Consider the following 25507-nt stretch of genomic DNA (forward strand, 5'->3'; position numbering starts at 1 on the left):
ATGTGACTTCTTCGTCTCTCCCCACCACGCCTGTTTCTCCTCTGCGTTTCCTGTGGTGGTGAACAGCCCCTTCCATCCCGGTCGGCTGACCAGACACCTGGGCATGATGGACACAGGACACCATGAGGACACCAGCCATCTGCCCTCTTTCTTAGCCCCCGTCACGTTCAGCCTGTCTGCCGTTCTGTCAGCTCTTTCCCTGACCCCTCTGATTTCCTTCTCTGCCCACATCCAAGCCCTGTCATTTGTCACCGGGGTTGGATGCACAGGCTGGACTGATATTTCTGCAGTAAGTGTCTCACTGCCCATCTGCCTGTCACACAGTGGCCACCGTGAGTTGTGAGACGGGGAGCGTATGTGGCGGCTCACGGATGACTACATTGCAGAGTTCAGCTGAGCCTTTCACGAGGCGCGCAGCGCGATGGTTGCTGAGACGGTGCCTGTCAGGTGTCCAGCCCTTCCTTAATGTGGGTGGTTTGCGTGCTGGGTATGGAGAGGTTCAGTGGCTGCAGCAGATGGAGCCCCGTCTCCCTCACGCGGCCGTCCTGCCTCCGCTCCTCCAGCTGTGCCACCTTCACCTGCTGGTGGAGGGGTCACTCCCCATCACCTCCCAGCCGGGGCCAGGTCAGAGGCAGTCACAGGCTGCCCATTTCCTTTGAAGATACGAGGGAAAACATGCTGTTCACTTCTCAAAGTCCAGGCCTAAGAATTTAGTCACGTGGCTCTCTTGGCTGCAGAGGAGGCTGGGAGGTGCCCTCCGCAGCTGTGTGGCCAGGCACTCAGGACAAGGAGAGGAGACACTGAGTCTGAGGGGACAGCTCGTATTGTCCATGGGCCTCGGCCAGCACCCCGGGGGCATTCTTTCCTGCTAAGGCACCAGGCCCCCACGCACCTTCCCCTCAGTGGGGAAAGGAGTTGGGCCTGCTCGTGGCCTGGCCCTGTCCTTGCTCCTGGGCCTGACCTGCTTGGTGTCCTCGTCTAGGACAGTGGCACATCTCCTCTTTCCCTCCCTGTAGGTCCACCGTGCCCAGCCCTGGTTTTGGTGCCAGCCCACGGTGGCTCTAGGTGTTTACCAAACCCACAGTGGCCGTCATAGCGACCGCACCTGCTACTGTTGCCAGGCTGGCTCACCCGCTGCTTCCATCCAGAGGCGAGGCCTCCATGGGCGGCTTGCAGGGGCTCTGCCTTGGAGCCCAGGCATCTGCCCGTGGCCAGCAGCCAGACCGGACATCTCGGAGGCTTTCCCTTTCTGGACCACGAGGGCGCTGTCCCTGCCGCTCAGGCTGGCTGCAGCCACTGATGGCACAGTGTCATTTAGGGGGTTCTGACCAATGTGTCTTACTGGTGACATGCCCTGTCTAGGGGTGCAGACAGCCCTCACCCCAGCCGTTCCCCCAGCCAGGGGCACCATAGGTTTCTATTGTCTGTTCTGCAATGTCATATAAATTGGGTCCTCCTGAGTGTGCTCTGGGGTTGGCTGCTTTCCTTGGCGCGAGGCTCTCGAGGCCCACTGGGTTGTGTGTTGCTCCTCTCGTGGCTCTGTTGCGTGAGGGGCCCTGTGCCTGTGCGTCCTGTCCCTGGACAGCGGCGCCCTCTCCAGGTTTGGAGAATGAAGCCACCATACACGTCTTACACACGCTTCATGTGGACGCATGTGTGACACAAGCTTGTGGACGCGTGTGTGATACGAGCTTCTTGTGGACGTGTGTTTGTGTCCCTGCCTATGTACCCAGGGCACTGCTGGGCCACGGGCTGGCAGGTGCCAGTCTCTGGGACAGTAGACCTTTCTGTAGTGGCCGCCCAGTGTGCAAGCGTCCCTGCCCTCGCCAGAACGTGGCAGTGCCCGCAAAACGTTCTGAATGGTTTTTTGAGTGAAGGTAAAATTCACACATTTAAAAATTCACCATTTTAACCATCCTAAAGTGTACAATTTGGTGGTTTTCAGTACATTTGCAGTCGTGTGCAATCGTCACCACTAATTCCAGAACATTCTATCACCCCAAACAGAAACCCCACATGCATTAGTAGTCATTCCTAGTGTGCCTCCCCTGGTGACTGTGAGTCTGTGTTCTGTCCTGTGGGTGTCGTCTGGCCCTGGACGCTTCGTGTGAATGGAACCAGATGACGTGTGGCCTCCGTGTCTGGCTCCTGTCACTGGCGGGGCTCTCAGCCGGGTCAGGGCTGCTTCCTTCCGTGTCTGAGTGGTGGGGATGGCTCCAACTTCGTTGTCACTGCTGCGCAGGTGCTTGTGTCTGTCTGTGGCTTGTGAGCACATGTGTGTGGCTTCCTCGTGGGCCTTCCTCTCGTTTCTCTGGAGGGCGCCCGGGTGTCGGGTTGCTGGGTGGATGGTACTGCTGTTTGGCCGTTCTCGGGAGCTGCCCCCTTGCTTTCCTTTCTTTCGTGTGGCTTCTGAGTGCTGTCGGGGCAGGTGGGCTCCGTGTTCCATCTCTGCCCCTCTGCCTGACCCAACGGGGCTGAGTCAGGAAGCAGAGACGACGGCCTCACAGCCCGGGAGCTGCTGGAGCGCTCTGTGCGCTGGGCCCGCAGGCAGTGCGGTGACTGTGTCCCCCTCTCTCCCTGTGCTTGCAGCCACCCAGGTGGACCTGAGCGACCTCCAGGAGTTGTTCCAGGGGACATCGGCCAATGTCTTCCGAATCAACTCTAACGGTGCGTCTGTGTCTGTCCGGCGGACGTGGGCTACCAAGTGCACTGCGGGAAATTGAGGGGACACGGGTGGAGGTGTACCCATGGCTCCCCCCACCCCCGATCAGACTGTCTTGAAGGCCGGGCGCAGGTGTCTCAGGATGGGAGGGCAGGTGGGTCAGCGTGTCCCTGGCTGCCCTGCACAGTGCTGCTTCCTGCGCAGGTAGCCCCTCAGCTCCACTCCTCTGCCCCCATTGCACCCCCTGTGTGACCTGGACAAGTCCCCGTGGGGCAGGAGCGTGTTAGCGCCTCCCTCAGGCTGGCAGGGCTGGCAGGCGGCGGGTCGGGGCAAATCCTCCCTGAGGCCAGGGCTTGTCCTCAGCTCCCGCAGGCCCGGGGACGGGGCGAAGGGACTTGCTGCACCTTGTGGGCGACGGTGGCTATTTGCCCCTGAGCTCTGAGCGTTGTCAGGTCAGTAAGAGCGCTGACCGGGAGAGGAGAGACGCCCCCGCCCGACTGGAGGGCCTGGGGCCTGTCCCAGGACAGCTGGGGGGGGGCTCCCCGGGGGCTGTGCTGGGGGTACGAGCGATGAGTGTGGGCCGTGCTGGGCCCACGTGGGGCCCCTGGCACTGCGCAGCCTTGGCGTCTTGGCCTGGCAGACACACGGTCACTCTGATGGTCTCCCAGGTCCTGGCCCCACGTCTCTGGGCTCCCAGCAGGAGGGCACGCACCCTGGCGCCTGGGCAGCGCCTGGCAGAGGACCTCTGCTCCTTATGCCTGTCCGTCTTGTCTTGACAGTGACCTCCTTGGAGCAGAGCCTGCGGTCCCTGGGGACGCCGAGTGACACGCAGGAGCTGCGGGACAGCCTGTGAGTGTGTACCTGTGTGCACGTGTGTGTGTAGCGGTGTGCGCTTTGCCCACTCACACGCAGCCTGAGTGGGGTGGGGTCACCGAGGGGGGGCCCGAGGCTGTGTCCGAGCCCCATCTCCTTGGCCACCTCCTTGCCAGGGTACCCTGGGCTGCTCACACCACTTCTTGGAGCCTGAGCCATCCTGCCTGGGGCAGGGGCTGGTGGTGGACCAAACATGCAGTGAGGCGCATAAGCTGCAGCTGAGACTGTGTCCCCTCCTGGTGTTACATCCATTGGCGCGGTTTTAGTCCCTCTCCAGATGCCTCCATACTAAGCCTGACCAGCCCAGAGGTGGCTCCTGCGGCTGCCGGGCCCCAGGGAGGCTTGGGGTGCTTGGGCAGAGCTGAGCCAGCACCCTGTGTGGAGTCACACTGAACACTGTGCTTGGACCTGAGGGCCTTCTCTATCTGTCCCATTGTCACCCAGCCTTGCCTTCCACCTCCCCTGCCCTGCTCTGTTCTATGGGTGCCCCGGGGGGGAGGCCCTGCAGCGCATGGCAGGGGGCTGTTTGGACCCACCCCCAGCCCTCTTTCTTCCACCCCCTTTGCTGTGGACACACCGAGCCGTTGGGGGCCCCCAGCTGTCCTGTGAGTAACAAGCACTGATGGCCAGTCCCACAGCAGGAACCCCTAGGGGACCAGTGCTTGCCAATGCCAGGCCTGCACCTGTCCCTTGTCACATCTCAGTACATGTCCGGCCATCGTGGCCCTCCTGACCTGCCCTGTGTCCATGCAGGCACCTGGCCAGCCTCCCCAGCAAGAGCCTCACGGTTTGGGAACCCATACTAGGTGCTGGCTGCACCCTCAAGGTTTGGGCCAGTTGTCCATGGGGTGGACATTTTCTACCCTAGTGTTTCCTGATGCTTTGGAATTAGCCATGGAAGAAGCATCGTGCCCATAGAAGAGGAGGGATTCCTTGTGGGGCTCAGCCCTGCCCTCAGCTCCTTGCATCCTGCCCACCAGTGACCTAGAGAGGAGGGCAGGTAGTGCTAGTCCCATTTCACAGATGAGGACAGTGAGGCGCTGAGAGTGGTTGGGTATGTGACCAAGGCTACACCTCTCTTAACTGATAGGCCACAAGCCATCTACCCACCCACCCATCATTTGTCCCTTCACCCAGGCCAGCTGGGACCAGCACTGCCAAGTCTGGGGGGCCAGAGCTCAAGGCAACAGAGGGCCCTTTGCAGATTTTATGTGCAATTCTGATTTTAAATTTTTTAAATTTCTTTTTAAAATAGCGTGTATTGTTTTCTGATTATGAAAGTAACATATGTTCGTTATAAGAAATTGGGACATATAGGATGTCTGAGCACGCACTGTTAACATTTCTATATTTCCTCCCAGCCTCTTCTCAAATCCGTACGTGTTTTGCAGAATTGGATTTAAGTGAATAATGCTCCGGACCCACTTTTTACACTGAGGACAGTGGGGTGTGGCTGCCCTCATCACACACGGAAACATAGGCTTTGGAGGTGCAGGGATGCTGCTGAATCCGTCATTACTGAGCTGAGCCTGGGCTGGGTCCTGCGACTCCTAGCGATTTTCAGCGTTAGGAACCCAGTTCCCCGTTTCTGGGTTCGGGTCCTGGAGTGGCGTGTCCCTCAGGTCAAGAGGTGGTATTTTCAGGGCCCTGGCCCTCTCAGGTTTCCCGGGCTGCCCTGCCTGGCTGGCTCAGGGATGAGCTCACTTGCTCGGTTCTGGGAGGGAGACGTGGCTCCTGGACCTTTCCCCACACAGGGCCTGACCGCAAGGATGGAGTGTCCTGGGGCCACCGCCCCCTCCCTGCCCGCCCCCATCAGCCTCAGCCTTCAGGTCTAGAAACTGTCCCTTAGCACCTTCCTGTCCTCCCATCGGCCCCTCCTCCCTGCAGGGCAGTTCCTAACCAGCCTCTGGAGCCTTCCATGATCCCATTCCAAAGTGGAATTTGTGCATAGTCTGGACTGTTAGCATTTTAAAATGACTTGAGACCAACGTAGGGTTGCTAGCTCTGTATTTTCTCTACAATGGTAGTCACCAGCTTTTTCATTCTGCCAAGTAAGGACAGGAGACAAAAGTATACCACCACCAGTTATTGCCATTATTTCATAAAAGAAGACAGGCCAGGCCTCCAGAAGTGGGTGGGCTCTGATCTCAGGCGAGAGGACAGCCCTTCAGATTGAATATATTTAGCTTTGTGCAAACCTCTGAAGGCTGAGCCAGTTCTCGCACAAGACAGGTGTGGGCTTTGTCATTCCTGCCAGCCGCCTCGAGGGGACCCACCCCGGGCCCCATCACAGGCTCCCAGCTTGGCCCCAGTGGGTTGGTGATCTCTCTCCCCAGGGAGCTGGGTGGGTGGGAGAGGTGTGGAAAGGGAGGCAAATGCCCGAGGCTCACAGGGAAGCGGGGCTGCAGCTCCCATCCAGCCTCAGTGGACCGTGCTTCCGGCATGTTCCTTCTTTGGTGGGGAACCACTCTTGCCTCCTTTTCTGGTGGGGATCTCTGTCTGTGGCCATGGAACTAGCAGCATCGGAGCTGAGAGTGGCACTTCATGGTACCCCAAAGGGCAGATACCCAAGCAGGGGGCAGGCTCACTGCAGTTCGCGTCCTACCCCCCCCCCCCCACATGTGTGTCCTCAGCTTGGCCCTCGAACCACCCCAACCCCGTGCGAGGCCCTTCTTTCTCCCGTCCTCCATCCTTGCCTCTTCCTGTTTTTCCATGTCTTGCTTTCACTGCCAGCAGTTCAATGCTGCTCGGTTGGAACGAGCCCTTTCCGGTGGCCTGTGTGGGCCTGGGTCATGGCACAGGTTTGGGACCCAGAGGGAGTTCTGTGGAGCAAGCACAGGGCGCCTGTTGGTAGCACCTCCCAGGACACAGGGAGGGCCCAAGGTATGGCTGGGGGCGGTGGGCATGCTCCCCTCTTTGGCCTTCTCTGCTGCTGGAACCAGGGCCAGAGTTTCAGGTGGGGGTTGGTGTAGGGCCGAGGCCGTAGGAGGCTGAGCAGAGCCAGCGGGCAGGTGGGACGCGTGCCAGGGGAGGACGTGCTCTGAGGCCAAGCAGCGGAGGTTCAAGGAGGTGGCCATTGCAGGGCTCAGGAAAAGGGAGCCACCGCAGGGCAGCCAGGGGCCAGGCACCCCAGGGACCAGTGCTCCCCTCCCTGGCACCGGGGTCGCATGTCAGAATTGGTGCCAGCAAGGCTCGGGAGGCTGGGTTATGGGTTAGGCTCATGCAGGGCTGCGCTGGTGGCTGGTGGCTGGTGACCAGTGGCTGGCGTCTGGTGACCGCTGGCCGGTGGCTCTTTGAGAGCCTTAGTGCTAACAGCCCAGCCCACTGCACAGGCACCCCGTGGCCCGTCTCTCTTCTCCCTCCCTGAGCTCATGGGGCGGGACCCTGAGCTGTGACTTGTCATCGCAGCCCTGCCGCGACTGCACACAAAGCCCCCTGGGCATTTGCCGAGAGCCAGAGGGAGGAGGCGCACCAGCCCCTTCCTTCCCGCTGCCATTAGAAGGCGTTCTGCGGAGTTATCCCTGGTCACCTGGGCTGACCTGAGGTCCCTGTGAATCCGAGCTCTGACGCTCACTTCTCAGAGCTGCCTCTGGACCCAGAGACTCACTGACCAGGCCATGGCCTTTCAAAGCTGACTCAACTCAGTCCGTCCTTTAACACGTGGGGAAATGGATGCCAGGGTGGGGGCAGGGCCCGTGAGTGAGTGCAGAACTTTGGAGGTCTGCTTCCCCAGGACTGGGTGGTGTCCGCCTGGGACCTTGGGCCAGGGAGACACTGTTGCCAGCTGGGCATGAGCTCAGCTCCCTTTCTGGGGGCACCTGACAGCAGCCCCAGGCCCAGCCTCGAGGCCTCGCGGACAGTGGGATGAAAGCCTAGAGTCAGAATGTGGCAGGGCAGGGGGAGGCTATGTGGCTCCAGGATGTCTGGGGCCTCAGCTGGGATGCCGAGAGCCTGGGGCACACCGCAGCCGGGGCTTGGGCAGCTCGGAAGTCACACAGTGTCAATTCTGCCACCCTCCGTGGTCAAAGCTGTTTGAGCCTGTCCAAATTCAAGAAGGGACTCGGCCCCACCTCTCAAGAGGAGAAGTGTCAAAGAATTTTATGGCCATTGGAAAAAATGGCCGGGTGCCGAAAAGCAGCCTCAGACGTGGCATGTTTGAGGAGCCGCAAGGAGGGCCCTGGACCAAGCCAGCTCTCGGCGAGGTGGGCATGGCCAGGCCACTCAAAACCTCGTAGTCCTGGGGGATTGTTTGGGTTTTATTTCCAGAGCAGTAGGAAGCTGGTGGAAGGTTCTGGAAGGGAGTGATATGCTGGCTGGCACTGAAGACATGTCCTGAGTTGTGCAGGGATTCTGTGACGGGGGCCCAGTACTCACCCCTTCCTTCATGGGGGCCCGTCTCCAAGGCTGGCCCATGCTGGGGCCTGGGGAGCTGCCCCTGGCGCAGCTCAGGCCGCCTGTCACGCGATCCTCTGTCCACTTTCCCTTGTTTGCGCTGAGAACCCCGTGTAGAGTCCCGCGTGGGAGATCCCTCGTGGCTGCTGGGAGGGCTCACGTAAACCCATGCAGGGTGTGGAGCACTGACGTCCTGGCCTCGTCTGCCCGCCTCTCAGGCTGGGTGAGGGTCTCTGACCCACTCCTGCCCTCCGCACCGCAACTGCCCTCCTTCCCTGTACGGCCTGTTCGTGTGCTCTGACCAGGGCGGGTGTCAGGGACCTGGCCGCCTGTGCCTGGGGGTTGTCCACCTTGTCGGATGGGGTCCATCTCCACAGGGTAGCCTGTAGGATCTTCCCGTGTCTTCAGCTCTGGAGCTGGCACAGTGCCACCACCCGCACCGCTGCTGAACAGCTTCCTACCGGGAGCAAAGCGGGGCCCTCGGGCTGCAGCTCGCAGGGTCAGATGGGGTCTCTGGTATCTGCTGGGCTTCCCCTTGCCCAGTGTGTGCACCCCAGGAGGCCTGAGGGCAGGGTTTGCCCGTGGTGTCAGCTGCAAGTGACTGTGGCTGTCACAGAGCTGTAAACGGTGGCTGGGAGGGAACCTGGGCCTGGAGCTGGGGGTCTCACCCAGGACCTGTGGAGCTGGCCGAGCGAGTGCGTGGGCCCACGTTCCCTCTGAGGTCCCCACTCCCGGTTCCCACTGAGTGCTGACCCCGGGGGCCTTTCCACAGGAAGGGCTTGTGGCTGAGACCTCTTCAGGGGGTGGGGGGTACAGGTGCTGACCCAGCAGGCCAGCGGTCGTCTGCGGTGGCTGTGGAGGTGACGAGGCTCCTGGCGACGGCACGCTCGAGTCTGGTGTCTCCACACGGGCGTCCCGGGAACCGGAATCACCGTGTCCTTCTCTCCCTGCGCCCCGTTGCTTTCTCTGTGTCTGTCTCTGTCCCCTCTTGGGCCTCACTCTGGGTCTGTCCATTCTCCTCCCTCTGTGGCCACGATTCTTCCTGTCTGTTTCCTCCTGTCCTCTCTGCCTCTTTCCTTCCTGTTGGTTGTCCTCTGTCCCCTTTTCGCTCCTCCTCGTGTCTCCTGCCCTCTCGGCGTTGCCCCCTTTCTGCTTCTCCCTGCTTCCGCCATTTCTCCTGCCTCCCAACTCCCCTCCCGGCCCCCCTGCTCCCCGCTGCCCCCCTCAGGCACACGGCGCAGCAGGAGACTAACCACACCATCGCTGCCAGCACCAGCGCCATGAAGCAGATGTCGGAGCTCCTGCGAGGCTACTCCCGGGTACGTTTCCCAGGAGGGTGGAGTGGGGCTGGGGGCTGCGGCTGGCCTGGGGCGCACGCATGGTGCCGATTACAAGGGCCTCACTGGGGCTCTGAGACGGGCTCCACGGGGCTGGTAGGCGCAGACAGGGTGCCTCGGAAAGGCGTCCACTGGGCAGCTGGTCTCACTGAAACGGGACCATTCTGCTGGCGACTGTGGCCCATTGTCACCTGTGGGCGTGCAGGGCGGTGCATGGGCCGAGTTCAGGTTGGAACCCCAAAGAAGCCACCCTCTTAGGCTGGGCTTAGTCTGTGACTTGAGACGCAGGGTCTGGGGAACGGCCAGGGCCCTCTGGGGAGATGATGGGAGGTTCCAGGGGCAGGAGGGGAGCAGAAGCCCATGTGTGTGTCCTGGTCCCAGGGCTCTAGGGCTGACGTGGCTTCATCTGTGCTGGAGCTGCCTGGCAAGAGCTGAGGGCTGGGGTTCCCAGTGGCCTGGCGGCACTCACAGCAGACCGGAGTAGGCAGTGCCAGGGTCCAGGGCTGGCTTGTATGTTGTCGCATTGCAGTATGTCTGGAGTGCCAGCTCTGTGCCAGGCATTGTCTGGGCACCGAGGTGTGTTGTGAACAGGATAGACAAGGCCCATTCCAGCGGGTGGACAGAGGCTGTGCGTGAGGGCTGAGATTTGGTGACGGGAGGGGTGATTTCATGGCTGCAGTCCTGACGCTGGTGGTGAGAAGCAGCGTGGACTGTGGTTAGGCACATGGGCCCTGGGGTCAGCGGCCTGACTCCACCACCCCTGTGGCATTAAGTAGGCTGAGGGCTCCTGAGCTGTGGGACGGGTCGTAATGCTTCTCTCCTGAGTGCGTTGTTTTGGGGACCAGACAGGCATGTGCTGGCTCCATGGTCCATGTTGAAGGCTGTGTGGGGTATGGTGCTAATGTCGGCCGTGTCTGTGGAGCCCGTGCTGGCGTGTGGGCGGCTGGAGGCATTGGCACTGGGGTAATGGAGGTGATGGGGATGAGCCTGGTTCTGACGGCGGAGGGTGTGATGATGGCGGTGAGGCTGGGGATGGGAGGAGAAGGGGGCCTGCTGTCGGCACTGCCAGGAGGGCACAAGCAGTGTGGGGAGCCAGAGCACCCCAGGAATGCAGGGGCTGTGGGGGCAGCCAAGGCCTCGGCCGCCGTTGAAGCCACACTCTCTCTGTAGCAGGAGCGTCTTCAGCTGGACCGCCTGAAAGCTCAGCTGTCCGATGCCGTTCAGCGCTATGGAGCCGTGCAGAAGGTGCGGCATAGGCAGGTGGAGGGTGCGGGCCAGCCGGGGTGGGCCTCGCTGCCTTGAGCACCCGCTTTGGCTGTGTCGTCCCTGGGTTGGCCTGGTATGGTCCCATTCCCCAAAGCAGAGGAAGGGCCAGGCTTGGGGACATTCGACAGTCACCAGTATCCAGCTAGTGTCACCGCAGGGCGTGTGTAGTAGAGTATGTGGCCCTTCTGGTGCTTCCCGAGAGGTGTCTGTGCAGCAGCCTCCGGGGGGATAGGTGTCCCCCCTTGGATGGGTGAGGAAACAGATCCAGAGAGCCGAGGAGCCTGCATGGTGGAGGGGGGTGTCCAGCAAGCGGGCACAGCCCAGCCACACTCCCTGGATGCTGCATTTTCTCAGGGAGCCGCGGGTGTGTTTTGCTGTTGGCTACTGTGCAGTACTTCACGTTCGTCTGACCGTCTCTCCTCTCCTCCCTGCCTTTTCTGTTCTTTCCATCTCCCTTCTCTTTTTCCAACAGAAAATCGCAGAAAAGTCCAGAGCTCTGCTTCCCACAGCTCAGAGGGGTGGCAGACAGCAGGTGGGTATGAAGCATTTGCGTGGCCAGTGGGCATTAGGGGACAGCAGAGTCCAGTGCCGTGGGTGCTCCAGGGAAGAGCAGCAGGGGCTGAGGGCAGGGGTCTCTGTCTGAAGGGTCTGCCTTGATGAATGACCTTTTACAACATTGGCATTTGACCTTCGGCCTCTGGCACAGGCTTGATACATGGTAATGGTTGTTGACAGTTCCACTTGCTGTACAGGGCTAACTTGAATCAGACTAACCCTCCTGGCAGTAGAAACTGATAGAAGACCTAGAAAAGAGTATAATTGGAGTCCTACGTGAATGGGCGGAGGGAGAATGAACAGAAACAATATTTAAAAAAGTAATGGTTGAGAATTTTCCCAAACTGCCCAAATACTTCAAGACATAGAGTAACGAAGCTCTATGATAAAAAAACAAAACCAAAACAAAACAACAAAACCCACCCTAGTCACATCACAACAAAATTCTGAATACCAGGGGCAAAAATCGTATCTTAAAAGCTGATTGAATGCTGAGAAAAAAGTCACGTTATTTTACAAGGAACAACAAGACGTACACCTGACTGCTAAAAGGAAACACTGGAAGCCAGGAGGTGATGGAAAGGCACCTTCAAAGCTCTGAAAGGACATGAGCATCACATCTTTATGGTAAGCCAGCGTTTCTTACACAGATGAAAAAGTCCTAACTATGAAGAAAAAGCTCGACTAACGTGACTTTGTTAAAATCAGTACACCCTTAAGAGAGTGAAGAGGCAACCCAGAGTGAGTGAAGGCATTCGTACAACACGTACCTGAAAGGGACTTGCAGCCGTAATATATAAAGATCTCTTAATAAATCAACAAGAAAAAGGCAGACAACTCAATTCAAAAACAAACAAGGGCAAAAGCCGTAGACGGGCCCATGGCAGAGGGACACCCAGAGGGCTGGTAAGCACACAGACATGCTCTCAGCACATGCCATTGGAAGCAGGCAAGGTGAGCCCATGATGCTGTCACTGCACCCCTCGTACCCACCAGAGTGACAACGACCTGGGGAAGCATCGCGTTGGCAGGGGTGGGGGCAACGGGAAATGTCATGCTGTTGATGGCAGTGGGAGTGGGTACCGCCGCTCTGGAGCACTGTTGGAAAATGTCCGCTAACGCTGAACCTTGTCTTGCCTGTGCTCAAGCCCACACCCAGTGGAAGTGCCCTTATTTCTTCGCCAGAAGTCACGTAGGAGAATGCTGTCAGCAACACGACACGCAGAAGCAAAAGCCCGGGAAGAGAGCCAGTCTGTGTGGAAGGTCTAAATCACGTGTGCTGCCTTCACACAGTGGGAGGCTGTGCAGAGAAGGAAGTGGTGCTGGGAGGGCCCCCCAGTGCTGTCACAGACATGCCGTTGGGCCAAAGAGCCTGACACCAAAGAGGACAGAGGTCAAAACGAGGCCACGCTAACGGGTGGTGTTAGAAGCCGGACAGTATAATGAGTGTCTGGTATCTTGACCCGGAAGTCTTTCCTTTGTAAGAATTCATGGCCCTCTATACACTTGTGATTTGTGCACTGAGCTGTATGTGTGTTATATTTCAGTAGGATTTCTTTTTGAAGGAGGAGGAGAATGATCAGAAGTGCTTCTGAGTAAGAATGACAGATTAGGTTCTTTTCAGGAGTCTTGCAAGCTGTGAGCGATGAGATCCCGCTCCATCCTGTTAACACAGGCATTGCTGCCGCATCGGTACTCCAGGGTCCGCCTCGCTCCTTGGAGCCAGTGCCGGGTGCTGTGAGCAGGCCAGCCTCTCTCCAGTGGGCCACCGAGGCCGTGGTCAGCCGTAGCCTCAGCCGGGTCCCGGGTCAGTCTTGGACCCAGGTCAGGCCCAGCCAGTGGGCAGCACAGGGGCGTGTGTGGGCTGGCGCCTGCTGTGTGCTCCCGTGCAGCGGTGAAGAGGCATTTCACCTCCCTGGCCAGCTGGAAGTGTCCAGGGCACAGACGGGGAGTTGTCCCTCACCGCTGTACCCCACTTCCTGTCTTTCACGTGGGGGATGGGGAGAGGACGGCTACAGTCATGCCACTTCTGATGGTCTGGGCTTTGACAAGTCTCTAGAAACTTCCATCAGCTAACAAATATTGTCATTGATATTTGGAGAAATCGATGACCAGCTTGACTCATAAACAGAGCTGTTTCCCAAGCTCACGCCCTGAGCCCTGCCCTTCCAGGGGGTCATGGATGTTGCCGCATGGAGCCCAGGGTCAGAGCACGTGAGAAAGTGGCCCTGTTCCCAGGGCCCCTGAGGACCCTGGGGTCCTGCCTTGCTCCTCACTGGCCCTGGGCAGGGGCATAGCCTCCTGGCCTCCAGGAACCCCCCCTCAGGGTTTCGTCTTTCTCACGGGAAACTGCTCAGCCCTGCTCTCCGGCAGTCACATTGGGCTGTGGGTTTCTTCTATACGTGTCAGAATTGGACCCAAACCTTGGCCTTGGATGGAGGAGAAAGCTGCCTTTGTTGATGCCTCTCGGGCTGGAAAACCATCACACGCGGCCCCTCCACACTGACCCCAGCGCCTTGCTAGCAAATCTCTAATCCCAGCTTTGGTGCTAAAGACCCAAATTGGGCCTTTGTGAAGAGAATAAAGGGGTGCTTTCTGATCCTTTCAGAGGGCTGCGGTGGGGTCAGGCAGCTAAGCCATTTCTTCCTGCCCTGCCTCTTGTCAGGAGCCGCTCGGGGAGGGCAGGCATTTGCTACCTGTGGAGGGGGGGGCACTCGGGCCGAGCCACCACACATCACGGCCTGGACCCTTGGCCTCCAAGTGGGGGTCACTGTTCCCAGTGTACAGAGGAGGACACTGAGGCCCAGGGCCTCCCAGCAGGTGAGTGCTGGGTTGCAGCTTTGGGAGGGCACTGGGAGCCGCAGAATTGGCCTGTCACTGGGCCAGAATGCACTGCTCACTTCCTCCCGCCCACACCCACACCCGGAAAGAGGTGCTAATTGCTGCTTTGGCCGAGTAGCTCTTATCAACAGATTTTTTAGATCTTTAATTTTATATTCATCTACCCGTGTATTTATTTATTTAAAGGCCTCTGCTGACTGTGGGGGAAGAGGTCCCGCCGTGGTAGCATGTGTGTAGGAGAGTGTCAGCTTGGGAAGGAGAATGGGGTAATGTGGCTTCATTCCACACGTGGGACTGGCCGGCAGTGACCCTCTTACAGAGTGGGTGAGCCCACCTGCAGACGTGAGCACAGTCAGAATGCTGCTGGTGACATGTCCTCTCCCTCCAACAGCCGTCGTGCTGGCGGACCTCCTGCAGGCAGGTCCTTCGGGGCTGTGCTGGCATTTGTCAGAGTTGTCCTGGCGTTCTTATTTGTGTAATTTCTTGGTTTCTGTGTCCAGCCAAGGATATCTGTGCACTGGGCTCTTCACCATCTGTCTGCTCTATCCCCAGGCCTGGTGTGGGGCGAGCCGTCACGACCCCCGAAAGTGTGCCAGGAAGAATTTGAGACTTCAGATAGTGTCCTCCTGGCAGGCCTGTGCAGAGCCATGGCAGGGCCCGCAGGGAGTAGGCTCCCCTGGGGAGATAAGCATGGTCCAATAACTGCCTCCATGAGACATGTGCTCATGGGGTCTGCAGGGCCACCCCAGCCAAGTGTGTCCCTGGAAAACCCCTGGAGTCTGTGCACAAGGGAAAACCCCTGCACAAGACTGTGCTCTGTGGGATCTTCTGTGTGGCCCTGGCTCAGGCTGGGTTGTGGGGTCCTGCCAAGTGCTCCCCACAGTCAGGCTTGGGATGGCCAGAGGTGGGCACATGGGCAGAAGGGCAGGGGCCTGGTATCTGCCTGCCCCTCACCCCTGCCCACCATTTACAGCAGCTTCAGCACCCTGTGGCCCTGTGGGGACGTCCCCTGAGCAACGGGGTAGAGGTCCTGGGCCCATCGCCCCACATGGCTTCAGAGCCCAGGCTGCGGCCGCTTCTCTCCTCGCCAAGAGCTTGTGGGGGCGGGGGAGGGGAGCACAGACTCCTGGGGGCTCCTGGCGCCTGTGAGCTGAGGCTCAGCCAAGGTGGGGCCGCCTGCTGCCAGCCTGGGAAGGCAACTTGGTGGTGGCCTGTTCGTCTCTGTCATCAACAGAGTCCCCGTCCCCCTTTTGCTGAGTTGGCTGAGGATGAGAAGATCTTTAATGGAGGTGATGGCGTGTGGCAGGGCCAGGAGCAGGAGCTGCTTCCAGAAATCACTGAGGAGGACCTGGAGGCCATCCGTCTGCGTGAGGAGGCCATCCTGCAGATTGAGGTGAGGGCCTGGCGTGGGTGTGTGTGTGTGTGCACGTGTGCACTTGGATCCCCGAGTGTGGTGACTCAGCTCTCCAACAACAGCGGCTTGGCCAGCCCTGCTCTGGCCCCACTTGGTCTGTGGTCAGCAGACTGAGGCCATCTGCTGCCTGAGCCTGAGGGGCTGGAGCTGGGATCCCAGGTCCTTGCCTGTGATGACAGCCTTTCCTTGGCTCTGGGCTGCGCAGTGGAGAAACTGGAGTCCAGGGAGCCCATCAGAGTTCACCCTGTGTCTTATCCCCGCCTCCCTAGGTTTTCCCAGTGGGGCCCAGCCCTCTGGCTGGAGCCCAGGGCCTGCACTGGGGAGGTCCATCTCAGTCCCTATGAGCACTTCCTTCTCTGCACACTTAGGTCTCCAGGAGCCTGGCTCTGACCAGGGGCTTCAGTGCCTAGATGTTTTGAATGAACTACCAGGAGAGCTGAACCTGCAATTTGGTTGTGCTGCCAGCAGGTGGCGGTGTGAACTGTCAGGTCCCACCATAGGGCGTAGGGCTCCTTGTTCTTTGCCTTCTGAGGTTCACACGTGTGTAATACATTTTGCCAAATGTGCCCATAGCCACACATGGCTGCCAAAGGCATGTGGTATCCTGACAGGTGTGTGCAAGCAGGTACTGAGTGGGTGTGCGAGAGGGTGGGTGCCTGAGTCGAGCAGGGATGTCCTAGCTGGGGTGTTCTGATAGCTGCCCCTTGGTTAGCCTCTTTTCCAGATGAGAAGGATGCAGATCAGCGAGGTCCTCCACCAGGCGGTGGCAGAGCCAGCTCTGGCCCCCATGGCAGTTACTTCACCTGGCTGAGTCTGGTTGTTCCTGTCTGGAGGTCAGGGCAGTGCCCTGACTATTTTCCTGCTTAACAACGGAAAGGGAAGGAGAGGTTGGATGAGATGGGCACATGCCCCTATCCACTTCCCTCATGTAGCAGGCTTGGCAGGCAGTGGTCTGGCCAATGAAGCTGGAACCAGACTCGCCTGTCCACTGCCAGCCAAGTCTGACCACCGGCCCCCACAGCTGTGTCTGCGCCGGGCTGTCCCTGTGAAGCCCATCTCACCTGGTCTCACCTGGGAGGGCTGGCGCTCCCTGCTCTCCTCCAGAGTGGGAGTGTCACCTGACCCAGGTGCAGAGCTCAGAGTGCACCAGCTGCTCCGTTGCCATGGCTACCTGGCAGGCCTAGGAAGGACCAGGCTGGGGATGTGGAGGCCAGGAAGGGCCTCAGGCTGAGCAGAGTGCCCAGGGCTCAGGGCCCCTCCCCGGAGTTGGCAGAGTGCAGTGGACTGCAAGGGGGGTGGCTGCTGTGGCTAATAACTATAAATACTGAATAAATCAGCACGTGAAGTTTGCTGTTCCATTAACTAGAACCGTCGTCGTCTTTTTAGTGGATGGCTGCCAAGATCCTAATTATAAGAAGAGATTGTGTGATAGAGAAAATGCAGTGGTATTTTCTTTTCGTTGTTAAACGTGAAAGGAGCGAATGAACACACACACACACACACACACACACACATACACACGTTTTGTTATGTCCTGCGCAAGGTTGTTATTCTGCAGTGCCAGTAACAGAGGAGAAAGAAGATTCTGTGTGAGCTTTTAATGAGTTCTGGTTTTAGAAGCAGGAAAATAGTTGCATGATGCAAACGTTTACTGAGTGAAGGTGTTTTGTAGTCTCCCCCTCACACTTGCTCTCCCTCTCTGGTGCCCGCCCCCGGTGCCCGCTGCCCTCATGCACCGCAGCTGGGGCTGCTCGATGCCCCCAAAGGGCAGCCCTGGGGCCTCTCATCTTTCTGTGCAAGCCCCGTGCCTTCAGGCCCGTGAGCAGCCTGGCCTTGTGCTCACACCCAGGACTGAGGACTGGACTTCTGCCTGGAACTGGCTCCCACCCATGCTGCGGGTGGGACCAGACCTCTGGGGGATCTCCCAGGTGTGCCGGGAAGCCGGCCCCACCTGCTCTTGGTGTCCTCCGTTAGCAGCTGAGGACTGCCCAGGCGCCCGGCGCCCAGTGCTGACTGGAGGGGCCCTTGTCCATGCCTGTCGCCTGTGCCCAGCTGCTCCCACTCTATGCCGCTCCCGCATGCTGAGGCTCCCTGTCTGCATCCCCTCCCTCGGGCTCCTCCTCCTGGCCCCCCATCTGTCAGTGACAGACCCAGCTCCAGGCCCCAGCCCCTGCGCCTGCCCAGTTCTGTAGTTCCGTGGTCACAGCCAGCTCTTCAGTGCCCTGTCTGTTCTGCAAACGCCCCCTCCAGCGCCTGAAGTCCCAGCGCCCGCTGAGGGAAACAGGCACAGCCGCACGGAGACCAACCCGAGGCCACAGACTCCCTGCCCGTCCACGGCGCAAAGGGTCTGGGGAGGAGAGAAGCCGAGCTTACATGTGGTTTCCCAGCCTTAGGTGCTGGCTGGCCGCCCGGGGACAAGCAGTTAAGCTCCGCGTGTGTGAGGCATGGAGTGGGAACCAGGGGTCTGTCTGGCCTTGTCCTGTGTGAACAAGTCGCGAGTTATCACATGGGGAAGGGTTCTCTGCAGGAAGCGTTTTCCGAAACACAGAAGGGGGAGGGTTTTCTTAGCATTGCTGTTTCCAGGAGCCCAGCCCAAGTTTTTGTTCAGGACGAATGATATTGATTCGTCAGAGGTCATAGATCTGAGGGGGGAGGGACGGTCTGCTGAGGACGGGGCTGGTCCAGCTCCTGCAATGCCAGCTGAGCCCTGTGCTGAGAGGGAGGTGAAGGTCAGTGGTCTGAGCGTGGGGTTTTTTAAAAAAGGGAGGCCTGAAATGAAAGGGGTGTCCAGGTGAGAGGTCACGCTGACCTCCAAGAGTCAGTGAATGGAAGCCGCCCACTGCTCAGCCCTGGTGCTGACGTCCGGACGCGGGGGTGCTGGTGCCCTTGGTGACAGTGTTGTGTGGGTCCCCCGCGTGAGGCCCCCTCACTGGGCTGCAGCCTCCCCGTGCACCAAGCGCTCTGAGTATGAGTGAACCCCTGGCTTTCTCAGCCCTACTCAGGGTCCCGCTGCCTCCGTGTGTCGCACTCTGGACACAGCCCCTGTACGTTCCTGGCAGGTGTTGCTGCTGTGGTTGGGGGGACGGCCAGGACCTGGGTGGGGCCCCAGCCCTAGGTGGCCAGGCCAGGGGAGGTTCCGGCAGCCGTCCTCAGCCACAGCAGTGTCCCGATGGCTGCTTGCTGCAGGAACAGCCTGCCTGGGGGTGGGGGCCGGGCCCTGGCGGAGAAGGCAGTTTGTACAGCCGGTCAGCAGCCAGGGCCGTGTGTGTGCAGCCAGTTGGAAAGTCGCCTTGGCCACTGCATCTCCCAGGGGCCTCCCCCAAAGCCCAGGACACGCGCCAGACCAGAACACGCTCTGTCTGGGCGGCCCCAAGTTACTGGGTCAGCGCTGCTCCAGACCACCCTGGGCAGCAGCTGTGTGTTCACGTCGGGGCCAGGCCACACTGGTTTGCAGGAGCAGGAGCAGCTGCCATGCCACCCCAGCAGGAGCCTGAGGGCCCTGGACCCCAGGGGCACTGGGCTAATATCCCCTGCTCAGGACACCCCCCTGCCCTCTCCTTCGCCAAAGCTGTGTCCCTGTAGGCCGGGCAGGGCCATGGGTAGCACTGTGCCAGCCCACAGGAAGAGCTGTAGCACCCACCCATGCAGGGCTGCACCACTGAGCTCCCTGCAGAGGGAGCGAGGACCAGCTGTGACTCCCAGGGGTGACCAGAGTGGTGGGGTCTGGGTTGTAGGGACCTGGGTCAGGTCAGCTCAAACCTGGGTGTGCGGGCTCCAGCGTTTACCAGCCCTGCACGGTTGGGAGAATCCTTAACCTCTTAGTGACTCGGTTTCCTTGTCTGCCCTGTATGTGAGCTGAGGGTGCCTCCCACAGTGTGGGACACGGAGCTGCCTGGCAAAGGCCCCTACGGGTCCAAGTCCAAGTGCAGCCAAGCCAGCCTCCTGTGAGAAGAGGCCTCTGTCTGTGTCAGGCTTCTGTGTGCTCAGTGGCCAAGGTCAAGGTTGGTGTGTGGCCGATCAGTGCGCAGCCCCTGGCAGAATTGGGGCAGGAAGCTGGACGTCTGTGTGGAGCTGGGGCCATTCTGTCTGAGGCCCGGGTGAGCCTGTGGCATTTGACTTGTGACCTTGATGTCTTGACCTTCGGGTGGAACCTAAGCTTGGCCTCCACGGCTGGTGGCCTTACCCAGGGAAGGCCATGGCGACTTGGATCCCAGAAAAGGGCCCAGGCCTGGGGCTACCCAGTACTCACCCATCTGCCACTGCTCCCCAGAGCCAAGACCCGCAGCCCCCCCACTCTCTACCACCTTCCCGGCCATGGGCCCCATTTCCACAGAGTTAAGCCCAGTAATTGAATTGCAATTGATAGTATGTGTCAGTTTAAGATCATGCTAATTGCTTTATTTCCCAGAACACTCCTAAAAAGAAAATGAATTTCCCTGTAATATTTTGCAGTGGGGTGAAGTGACCCTTGTGGAAATCAATCCAGGCTCTGCAGTGAGCTGAAGGTGGGGGGGGACACGCTGGTGAGGGTTTTGCGGATCCGAGTGGTGTGGTCATGTCCCTCATGTGCGTTGTTGCTACTTTGCTAGACAAATGGAGTTAAAATGGAGTTGGTGACAGGAAGGTGCAAGAGGCCAGCATGACACGCTGGGGTGGGGGCGCCCCGACGTCCTCCTGGCCCGAGTTTCTGCTCCTCACCCCATTCACCAGCCTCATGAAGCCACTCAGTCTTTGGATAGCAGTGGGGCTCCCGTCCATCCATCACCCATCTGTCCATCCACCCACCATCCATCTGTCTATTCATCCACCATCTGTCTATCCACCCACCAGCCACCCGTCTAACCACCCATCCACCCACTCACCCACCACCCACCCATCCATCCGTCCATCCACCCACCCACCCATCATCCATCTGTCCATCCACCCACCCACCCACCATCCGTCTGTCCATCCACCCACCCACCCACCATCCGTCTGTCCATCCACCCACCCACCCACCATCTGTCCATCCACCCACCCACCCATCATCCATCTGTCCATCCACCCACCCACCCACCATCCGTCCGTCCACCCACCCACCCACCCACCATCTGTCCATCCACCCACCCTCCCATCATCCATCTGTCCATCCACCCACCCACCCACCATCCGTCTGTCCATCCACCCACTCACCCACAATCCATCTGTCCATCCACCCACCTACCCAGCATCCATCCGTCCATCCATCCACCCACCCACCATCCATCTGTCCACGCATCCGCCCACCACTGAGGACTTACCTGGCAGCACATGTGCTGGCCTGTACTCGGTGCCAGGTGTACAGAGGGACAGGTATGACTCTTCTGTGAAGGAGCCCCAGTCAAGTACAGGGAGTGAGGTGTCACAGGATGGGGGGCCTGTAGGAGGGCAGACCATGCGGGCTCCTCTCTGAGGGCTGCAGGGCAGTGTCGGGGACACTGCCTGCACTAGACTGCAACCCTCCAGGGGCCGAGCCTGGGTCCTCTGTACCCAGCGAGAGGCTCATGGCCCTGGGCTACTCGGAGAGCTTGGGGTTTGGCCTTGGAGTCAGGAGACAGTATTCAGATCGCAGTCCTGTCTCGGACGTGTGGGGTGACCCTGGGCTTGTCCCTGGGTGTGACTGTCACGATCCCTGATGGCCATGTCCTGGACCTCCGACCTGCAGCCTCCAGGCAGCTAATGGCCTCCATCCTGTTTCCGCAGAGCGACTTGTTGGATGTGAACCAGATCATCAGGGACTTGGCCTCCATGGTGTCAGAGCAAGGAGATGCCATCGGTGAGTGGGTACGCCCCCCTCCAACCACCTGCTCCCTTCCCCCTTCCACTCCCCCCAGGTGTGGGCTGCCTCCCAGGTGAGCAAGGCCCAGGGCAGGATCTGAAGGTCTGAGCATTCGCTGCCTCCCTCGGGCACCCCCCAGGTCCGCCAGCCTCCAGAAAGGCCAGGGCAGGGGAGGGCTACCCACTGTGCTCACTGAAGAGTCCTGGCCTCCATGCCCTTCACCCTGGGCCTTCCTCCCCACCCAAGGACTCCGCAGGGTGAGGACAGGCCATCCTGGGTTGGGGAAGGGTCATGGCTGCAGTGCGTCCCTCAGTGGTGGGCGCTGGACACGTCGAGACTGGAGCCACCTTGGGGGCCTGCTTCTGTCCTTCGGCCACTTCTCAGAAAGCTGTGTGTGGTGGGGGCAGGGCTGTGCTGGGAGGGGCCGGCGTGTCTGCTGCTGCCTCGTTCCTTCCACATGAGAACCTCAGCCCGACCCCGCCTTGCCCGTCCGTGCACACTGGGCAACCATGTGGTTTTCCTGCTACTGCCCCTAGTGCCAGGAGCCCTGAGGGGCCGGGTGAGAACGCGTGGCCATCTGGCCCCCAGGGCCCAGAGATATTTGGCCAACACAGTTAGCTCCCAGACAGTCCCCAGGGGCTTGCCCACCGACCTCTGCACCGCTTCTCCCTGGGGGCCCCCTGCCTCTCTCAGGCCTGGAGCCATGGAGGTTCCGAGGTTCAGGTACATTCTGGGCGTGGGGGCAGCCCCGCCGTCCTCTTCCCAGTGCTGTGTGCACCCCAGGAGGAGTGGCCGGAGAGTGCCGAGCCTTGCTGCCCCGGGGCTGCTGTCACATGCCTGCCCGCCCCCCACTCCTCCTCAGAGCCTGGGCTTCTGCAGGGCCTGCTCTGCGGCCTGGACAGCTTGGCTGGAGCCCACGCGCCCTCAGGGCGCTCTCCCCACGGTCCACCCTGTCTCCACATGCTCCCGCCCCCTCCGCCCTGCAGCCCTGCCTGCCTCCGGCTGGCTGTCTCGGGGTGGGGCGTGCAGATGGTCTGTGTGCTGCAGGTGGACACCCAGTCCCCGAGGCCGACTGATCAGAGCGACTGTCTCCCATGTGGGGGGGGGGCAGGTGAGGGCTGACCTGTGGCCACCATGGTCAGCCTTGGGAGGGGTGGGCACTGGGGGACTGGACGCCCCACTCTGTGCTGACGTGGGTGTTCGTACAATGATGGATGGTGGTCCGGGACCACTGTACCCCCCTTAGGAAGCAGTGGGGGCCTGGGGCCATGAGCCTGGTGGCGCTCTGCTCCCCAGCCGGCCGTGGCCTCGGCCTGCCCCTCAGCCTCTGGTGCCTTTCCAGGGTCCAGCGGCAGCAAGGCCATGTGCCGGCGGAGCTCCAGCCCCGAGCCGGCCGTGGCGGCCCTGCTGCCTGGGCCGGGCTTCGAGCCCCTGCGGCCAAGTCCCCACTCCCGCACCAAGACGCGCAAGCCCAACTTCAGCCCCCAGGAGACGGAGGTGCTGGTGCAAAGGGTGACGCGCCACTACTCGCTGCTGTTCGGGGCGCTGCGGGCCACGCCCGCCCGGAAGCACCGCGTGTGGACCCGCATCCTGCAGGCGGTGAACGCGCTGGGCTACTGCCGGAGGGACCTGGGCGACCTCAAGCACAAGTGGCGGGACCTGCGTGGGGTGGTGCGCAGGAAGCTGGCGGAGCGCCCCCAGGCCCCCGCCGAGGGCAGCCCGGCCCCCGCCCTCATCCTCACGCCTGTCGAGCGCATGGTGGCCGAGACCTTCTCAGCCGTGGGCCCCCCAGGCGAGGGCCAGGCCACCGAGCCCCTGCCAAGTAAGTGGGCCCCACCCACAGCCCGTGTTGCCCAGGCTGCCCCCGGCCCAGGGCTCCGTTACGTGACCACGCGATCACGACCCTCAGGAGAGCTGAGGCCGAGGACACACCATCACCGCTTGGCCCCTCGCTGCCTCTAGTTGGGGGAACTGATGCCCTGGGCCAGGAAGTGTCTGCTCGTCTTGGGAGTGAAGTAGCTGGGGCTCAAAACCAGGTTCATCCTGGCCCCGCACGCAGGTTCTGGGTTTGCCCCACCGCAGCGTAGCGCAGCCAGGGCCCCCCAGAGACCTCAGGCGCCTCCGTCACCCAGGAGCTGACAGGGCCACCCACGCGCCATAGGCCCTCACAGGGCCTGGGCGGCAGGGCCATTTCCACCTGCACCGGCCCAGCTCAGCGCCACGCCCCGCCCCCACCCCTTGTACCCTTCTGGAGTGTGAGGGAACAAATGGGGTGACTCCCCTTCCCGCGAGCCCCTCTAGCACTCTCATTCTGGGGCCCTTCTCCTCAGGGTCTCTCAGCGTCCCTACCAGGCCAGGGTGACACCTGGTGGCTCTCAGACTCCCAGGGCACACTTGCTGAACCCCTCTGAAACCTTTGCCGGAAGGTCTGTGCCTGGTGAGGAAGGAATGGGCTACTTGGCTGGGCCTTGCCTGCCGCTCACAGCCGCTCGGCTCCCTCCTGCTGCCGCCTCCTCAGCGCCTCCTCCTGCTCTCGCCGTCTCAAGACGCCGCACCTCTGAATGTCCCCATCAGCCCGCAGCGCCCTTCACCGTCACCCGCTGCACCCGGTGGCTCCACCTCCTCCTGGCAGCTGAGCCCCGCTGAATCCTTCCTTTCTGGGGAACTGCTGGAAGAACTTGGGGACGAAGCCGGGAGCAGGACCAGCTCCCTCTGGAGGGCCACAAAGTGGACAGAAAGACTTGGCCTCATGGGACGAGCGGGGACCACAAGCGCCCCCCCATTGGTGCAGCAGAGCTTCTAGTGCGCGGGTCTCCGTGTACCGCACGGGGTCATGGGGTCGGGAATGGCACAGACCTGGGTCACCACTGTGCCCGTGGGCCTGTCATGGACCTGGGCCATGGGGTGCGGCGGGGTTTGCCTGTGAGGCATGGCGGGGACATCCTGCTCTCCTGCAGGCAGAGCTAGACCTGGTTTGGGGTTGTCGTGGGGCGAGGTGGGCACACGGGGCCGAGAAGCGTCTGGCAGCGGGTGGCACTGGTGTGGCCCTGGGTGCTTGGACCCGTCCCACAAATCCTCAGCCCTGGATCTTGGCAGGAACTTGGCGGCATTTGCCCTGGCGGCCCCCTGTGCTTTGCTCAGCCAGTTCTCTCGTGGTGAGGCCCTGCCTGCCCTGGTGGGCCAGGTGCCCCTTCTTTCGGAGCCCATGGCTCCTGGGCTTGCCTCCATCAGGGTTGCCAACTGGTCTTTTAGTGCTGTCAGCTCCTCCTGGGAGGGCCTGGCACAGTGCTGATGGTCACTGAGGTTTGTTGAATGAATGAGTGAGAGATGGATGGGGTAGGACTTCCCCAGCGGGGCAGAGGTGAGGGGCAGGGAAGTTCTTCAAAGCCTGACTTTGGGGGTGCTGGTGGCAGAGATGACTGCTGGTGGCCCAGGCCCCCCAGGTCCTCCTTCCTGGTCAACAGTGACCTGGGGCTTGGGCAGGTCGGGCCTGCCGGCTGAGGACAGCCAGCAGACAGAGTAGGGGCCTCCATAGGGTGCCTGTGCCCTGGGGCTGCTGGGCGGGCAGTTTCTGCATCTCCCCGTTGCCCCATGCACCTCTGTACGTGCTCTCTGTACTGTTTGGGGAATGGCATTGAACGCGGTTCCCTGTACCCCTTGGAGGCCTGGCCACGGATCCCTGGAGCAGAGGCCCTTCAGGGTTGCTCCTGTTGAGTGCCCCCTGAGCCAGGACTGGGGGTGACCCGAGGGGCCTGTGGCCCTGCAGAGCTGCCCTGGCCGACCTGGGACTTTCCAGACAAGGTGAAGGCGGTGGCCTGGGGCTCATGGGGCACCAGACTGCTGCAGGCCACGTGGTGGGGCTGCACCCGCCTGACAGTGCCCAGGGCTCGGGAGGAAGCTGGCTGAGCAGCTGCTCGTAGATGCCCCAGCAGAACTATCCTATGTGGGGAGTGTACTGCAGGCTGAGCCCACTCCCGGGGCGATGAGGACCTTTCTTTTCTGGTCTCACTGGGCCTCGACTCTGGTTAGTGCCAGGTGCCACGAGCCAGCACGTGGAGAGTGTTCCCGGCCCAGCCACAGTGGTCCTCGCAGCAGTTCTGTAAGGCGGCTCTGCATTCTCAGAGCCCCGCCTTCACCCTTTCCTGAGTGGGCTGCCCTGCCCGCAGGGCACCTCTAGGCGGTCTGTCCTGACTACTCGGCCAGCACCCCATCCCTGCAGCCTCAGCTTTTCGGGAGGCTGGTCTTCTCGCCTGGGCCTCAGTGACCACCCAAGGGACAGATACCATGCACTCCCCCTCCCTGCAGCCCCCAGGCTTGGGCTCCCGGGCTCGGCCCCAGGTCCACCTAGTAATTGCTTTTGTTGTCTTGAT

At 60.8% G+C, this 25507-nt stretch overlaps 1 protein-coding gene across 21 annotated transcripts in view; it reads left to right on the forward strand.

Moving 5' to 3' along the window:
• Nucleotides 1-25507, forward strand: part of TSNARE1 (t-SNARE domain containing 1) — a 99013-nt gene that overhangs the window by 41195 nt on the left and 32311 nt on the right. For 14 of the 21 annotated variants that reach the window (XM_088798923.1, XM_074316992.2, XM_074316991.2 and 11 more), the window contains 8 exons: nt 2590-2667; nt 3442-3511; nt 9156-9246; nt 10435-10509; nt 11003-11062; nt 15161-15319; nt 21062-21134; nt 22480-22959. In XM_088798923.1, the coding sequence (XP_088655049.1) occupies nt 2590-2667; nt 3442-3511; nt 9156-9246; nt 10435-10509; nt 11003-11062; nt 15161-15319; nt 21062-21134; nt 22480-22959 (1086 nt within the window). Of the gene's footprint in view, nt 1-2589; nt 2668-3441; nt 3512-9155; nt 9247-10434; nt 10510-11002; nt 11063-13902; nt 13906-15160; nt 15320-21061; nt 21135-22479; nt 22960-23467 lie in introns of all 21 variants that reach the window. The other 7 variants (XM_074317000.2, XM_074316999.2, XM_088798924.1 and 4 more) reach the window with 4 other exon arrangements.

This window comes from Rhinolophus sinicus, chromosome 6 (genome assembly GCF_057876585.1).
Source record: "Rhinolophus sinicus isolate RSI-liver-muscle chromosome 6, RSI-T2T, whole genome shotgun sequence".
Classification (NCBI taxonomy): Eukaryota; Metazoa; Chordata; class Mammalia; order Chiroptera; family Rhinolophidae; genus Rhinolophus; species Rhinolophus sinicus.